The sequence below is a fragment of the Cardiocondyla obscurior genome, linkage group LG08 (genome assembly GCF_019399895.1).
Source record: "Cardiocondyla obscurior isolate alpha-2009 linkage group LG08, Cobs3.1, whole genome shotgun sequence".
NCBI classification, from domain to species: domain Eukaryota; kingdom Metazoa; phylum Arthropoda; class Insecta; order Hymenoptera; family Formicidae; genus Cardiocondyla; species Cardiocondyla obscurior.
The window spans coordinates 420,429-426,428 of NC_091871.1; the positions used below are offsets into that span (position 1 = coordinate 420,429).

Sequence of the window (6,000 nt, forward strand, 5' to 3'; positions counted from 1 at the left end):
ACAATCGCCGAAGTATTTGTAGACAGATTTATCTGTGTATTAGGCGCCCCAAAGGCAATTTTAACCGATCAAGGGAGGAATTTCGTGAGTGAATTAATCAAGAAAGTGGCGAAAATATTTAGAATACGAAAATTCCGAACCACAGCATTTCACCCGCAATCAAACGGCTCGTTAGAGAGGTCTCACCACGCTCTTGGCGAATATTTAAAGCAATACGCCAATGAACAAAAGGAATGGGACAAATGGGTCGGACTCGCCATGTTCAACTATAATACTTGCGTACATGAAGCAACAAGACATACACCATACGAACTAGTATTCGGGAAAATAGCCAGAGTACCGACGGACGAACCACTCGGTCCGGAGGAAAAATTAGCCAATTACGATGATTATTTGATAAGTTTAGTTACACAACTCCATAATTTGCAAGTTAATGCCTTCAGAAATGTAACTGAGGCAAAAGAAAAATCTAAAAAACATTACGACAAGAAGATAAATCCGAAAATTTTTAAACCCGGCGACTATGTATTTTTATTAAAAGGGCCAAAGCCAGGAAAATTTGGCAATCAATATACAGGGCCCCACGAAGTTTTAGAAATCTTAAATAAAAACAACGTGAGAATAAGAATTAAGAAAAATACGAAAGTAGTACATCCAAACAGACTCCGAGTATCATATATAAAACCGAACGGATGAGAATAAAAAAATATTATATTTTCAGATGGATTCGAGATTTAAATGGATTGTTGTCACGGTCATCTTAGCATATATTACTAAAAAAACATACGGGATAATCGGTTATGATTGTGGATCGGCGAATTTAAATATCACAACCTTATCGTTACTGGACGTTGAAAACTGTAATATACCGTTAACACAGCCTCAGGTAGACCGAACCTACATACAACTGCTGCAATTATCTAAATTCGAGGGAATACCTGTAATACAGTGTAAAGTTTCAATAAATCGAAATGTATACCATTGCGGAATGCACTCACATATTTCAACAGTAGCCAACGGGCAAGCCGAATATATTTTCGAGACTACAGTCGATCAATGCAAAAAGATGCACGCAACGGGATCATTCTCATTCTCAACATATAATCACGTTTACGGATTAAAAGTAAATCAAACGATAATGCGACCAATTACGCTTGCAGGAACTGCAAGTACCGACGGACATTGTTCCGGCAGTTATTATTCGGACCCTTACGGAAGCTGGGACAATGTTGTTGTACAAGCCATAATAACAATTACTTTAATTACTCATCAAGCTACTGTCAATTTGGAGGCGAATCAGATTCGCCTAAGATCAGGAACTGTATGTACTTATACAGATAATAATTGCATCGATATCGATGGGGGTTACACATTCTGGCAAACATTACCGACCGATTATTGCAAATTTAATAACTACGATATTTTATATGAAGGATATGCAAACCGAATGCTCGATACACTCTACGAAAAACCGCAAGTAGTATATTCATTATCTACGCATGATATAACATTCGCATTAACCAAGACAGGAGAAGAACCGTTATGTGGATATACTTTGACAAAAACCGAGCATCCTAAATTATTAATTTTGGAAACCACGAAAGGAGATTCATTTGCACAAAAGCGACCATTATCCGTCGAAAATTTAGACATATTTACTTATGTAAACTCAAAATTTGTATACGTAGAAAAACATATCCGCTCGCAAATGAATTCATTATATCGAGATGTACTAAAACAACGCTGCAATTTAGAACAACAAGTATTGAAAAATGCATTAAGTATCGCAGTAAATTCACCTGACGAATTTGCATATCAAATAATGAAAGGGCCTGGATATATGGCCGTTATTTCCGGAGAAGTTGTACACATAATAAAATGTACACCTGTTGATGTAAAAATTCAACATATAAAAGAATGTTATTCCGAATTGCCAGTACTTAAAAATAACGAGACATATTTCTTATCACCACGAACTCATATATTAACCAGAACCGGAACTCAAATCTCATGCAATAGAGTAATACCTCCTATGTATTTCTTAAACGACGGATGGTATCGAATGATACCCACACCGGAACGAACCTTACCCCCCACCACAATAAAGCCTATGACTAAACCAACATGGCATTATACAAATCCAGGATCACTTGCAGCCAGCGGAATTTACAGCGAAAAAGATCTCGAACATCTAAGAGATCACATAATGTTCCCCGCAGAACGACCTGCGCTACTTAATACAGTAGCAAGGGGAGTAATGGGAGAACCTACAACGATACATGGAGGATTAATTTCTAATCTCATGGACGAGGCATCAATAGAGAAAGTAGCAACCTCCGCATGGAATAAAATGTGGAGTAAATTTTTGGTTTTCGGAAATATCAGCGCCGGAATGCTAGGAATATTCCTGTGCATTCGCGGAGTTAAATTAATTCTCGACACTCTCGTTCATGGGTACGCGCTGCATACGGTATACGGATGGTCTCTGTATTTAATCGGAGCCATCTGGGACTCACTAACACAACTATTATTACACTTAGGAGAATAGAGACAAAAATATGAAAAACCAAGCGCACCGAAAATGCCTGAGCCAGAGATTGAAAAACAACAAAAAAATGAATTGCCTCCTATTGAAGAACCTGAAATGAATCATGAGGAAAAACAGGAACGACATTATCCTCTTCTTCCAGCCCGAGAGAATGCAACTTATTCTCTACAACTACGACAATAAAAACTTCAATTTGATCATAATACATGTAATTCCATACATGCAACAGATTTTTTCTTTACGGCCGCATTTACTTCGTGTATTTCCGTACACGCAACAGACTTTCATTTCTTTTATATATATAATTCATGTCCATAGGATCTTTAAAATAAAAAAAAATTAGAATATTTTTCTTTCTTTATTATTAAAGAAATCTTTTGTTTTAGAATAAGAAGAAAGAAGTAAGAAAGAAGAAAAAGGGGAGTAAGAAGAAAGAAGAAGGAAAACTAAAAATGGCAACCATTTCTTATATTGACACCCATCAACTGACTCGCTCCCCGCTAGTAGTGCAGGTGTTGGAGGTGGAGTCGCCAACCCTTTTTTGGGTGAAGATAAAAAATGGAGAAGAGGAGCTGAACGAGCTCCTCCAATACCTATCGATTCGAATGAATCGTATAGGAAAGAACTTAACGCTGGCGCCGGATTGCGTCAAGGTGGGGACGACAGTTGCTGTTAGAGAGAAAAGACGGTGGCAGAGGGGGATCGTGACGGAAGTGACCTCGCATACTGACGTCACGATCCACCTACGAGATTGGGGGCGAAAAATTCACCGGCGAAAATTTGATTGCTGCCGCCTAGAAGAAAGATTTATGGAGCAGCCGTGGCAAGCCGTACCATGCGGGACGTATGGTATCAGGCCCACGAACCCCTCCGGATGGACCGAGCGGGACACTGCCCTTGTTAGGGCCCTATTAGAAAAGCAATGGGGCGAAATCCGGATAATCCGGCCATCCTGGGGAGAGTTTGCAGAAGTGAAATTCTCCCTCCAGGGCAAGAGCGACTTCCAGTACCGAGACCTGGCAAGCGCGCTCGAACACATCGGGGTCGCGTACAAGAGCCCCGGAGTGGTTTTAAACTATAAATCCGGGCCCAACAATGTTGAGCAACTGGTCAGCCTGCGCCGGCTAAGAATGGCGGGGCAAATCTAATTTTAAGTCACTATTAACCCCTTTAGTACTACCATTATTAAATCATATATACACATAATTGTAAGTCAAAATAAACGCATATACATACAATAGTAAGTTACTCAGTAGTAAGTTAAGGATTTTAATATTAGGCATATAATAATCATTTATATATATATATAAAAAAAAAAAATAAAAAAAATATAGCAAGAAAAGCGAACTATACAATAATTATGTATCTGTTTAATCATTATAAATATACAAATATTTCTTTTTTTTTTTTTTTTTAAAAAAAATATATAAGCATTCCTTAGAATTGTAAAATTTTTAATTTCTTTTATTTCTCTTTTCCTGTATCTCTTACTTTCCTTTAAGAAGCATCAATCTTTTTCAAATAATCTTAAGTATAAAATATTTGAAAATAAAATAAAATAATAATAAGTATATTGTACACATATATAAATATATATATATATATAATGACGTAAAATAAATAGACTAGTTGAAAAAAAAAATTATTTTTGAAAATAACATAAGGGACTGCAGGGGGAAAGAAAGGGAATAATACCGCCACTCAAGGAGAGTGGTGGGAAACAGACGCGTGCCGGCGGAATGCTACAAGAAGGTTATGGACGAATAAATAAAATTATCCTCCACATGTTTGACAAAATTGACCGAGGTACCTGAAGGACCTATTGAGGAACGAGATTCAAACGTGTAAGTAATAAAGATACTGCACGGTCTCCCTCGAGCTAAGATGGTCCAGGAATGTTCGAAATCATAAATCGAACCATTCAAAACTCTTTCCAACAAGAGAAAGTCCCAACCTTCACGTCACATGCAAACTAACTGAACACATGCAAGGAATAAAATAAAAATAAAAACCTACCCTGTAGTTACCTTACAAAATAAAATAAAAAAAAAAATCTTTCCCTAAAAATTACTTAAAATAAATTATGTTAAATATACATATCCGAAAACATAATCATATATATATATATATATATATTTATTCAAAAGGATTCATTTACGTAATAATCAATAGAATAAAATAAAAAAAAAATGTGAAGTGTCGAAAAAAAGAGATATTTTTGTCTATGCAAATGTTGTGTAACCTACCCCAACATTTGTCTAAATCGGGGGGTGTTACGTCCTGTAACTCCACATCTCCTTTTTCCGACACATGGTAGATAAAGTAGATAGTAAAAGGTATACCGAATGTATTGGGACCAAAGGAGACGGTTCTAAGTTTCCAGAAAAAATAATTCTAACTGACGGAATATCCTGAATCGCCAGATGTATAAAATAAAAGAAGGAACCAAAAACAATTGTGCAACAGATGTGGAATATAAAAAAATCGAAACGAAAGGATTTGTCAAAATATTCATAAAACATTAATAGCTCGGAATATCTTAAACTAATAATAAATGTCTGGCGGAACACGAGGGAAATTCTGGAAGAAAAACAATTCAGTAAAATCAAATTCCGCCGCGGATCCTAGGATTAGAAAGGAGGCAAAAAGCCTGTAATAATAAAAATTGGGATACGCGGCTGGAAACTATAAAACTCAGGCAGCAATTGCACGCTGCCGGTAAAAAAAAGGTTACCTAAAGCTTTTTCGAATCTGTTATCTGGAAGCTTGGAAGGGCTAAAACCATGTAGAGGGGAGCTCATAAACATTTTCTCCTGGACCAATAGATATCGGGAACTCCTCACCAAAATTAGAAACTAAGGGCGAAAACTTAGAAAATTAAGAAAGGCGACCAATAATTGTGAAGACGGAAAAGTGGAGGAATAAGCCTAACGAATAGAATTCAAAATTCGGATAAGACTTAGAATCTGGCGCTGGTCCTCCCCTTTTCCGAGCTTATAAAACCGAGCGTCCCGACGACGCTCGCTCTCAATTCTGTTCTAAAAAGCTCATTCATTCTGTTCTTAAAATTTAAATTGCTCAGTTGCTCAGTTGTTTCAAAAATCTTTAAGTGTTTGTGATCATCTTGTGTGGGCGAAATAAAGGAAACATCTCGAGATCTCATCCGAGTGAATTTGAAGACAACAAGTAGTAAGTGCTATCATTTATTTATTCCCCTTTTTCCTTTGAACGGTTCCACTAAATAGTTTTATTTGATTTGTATTCATATATTTATATAAGTAAAAAATGAAAATTGAGGGAATAGTCAGGTGCCGTTCACGCTTAATTATTTCGTTATCTCTCCCTCGAATCCTCTCGTTTTCGGGTGCCTCAGCCTATCTAGCGGGCTTCCTTTTGTCGGAGGTTGCGATATGCCGCCAGTAAATGGTGACTATCAAAACCTTGACTTGAGT

The 6,000-nt window shown here is 36.9% G+C and overlaps 1 protein-coding gene across 1 annotated transcript; it reads left to right on the plus strand.

Annotated features, from left to right (window-relative positions):
- Positions 1-787: 787 nt before the first annotated feature.
- LOC139104794 (uncharacterized) lies at positions 788-3,714 on the plus strand. Its single transcript, XM_070660504.1, has one exon. It carries the CDS (start codon positions 989-991, stop codon positions 2,546-2,548), a length of 1,560 nt encoding a protein of 519 aa, XP_070516605.1. The 5' UTR covers positions 788-988; the 3' UTR covers positions 2,549-3,714.
- Positions 3,715-6,000: the final 2,286 nt, after the last annotated feature.

Excerpts from the sequence above, each read along its gene's own strand:
- LOC139104794 (XM_070660504.1), top strand. The coding sequence starts at position 989 with ATGCACTCACATATTTCAACAGTAGCCAACGGGCAAGCCGAATATATT.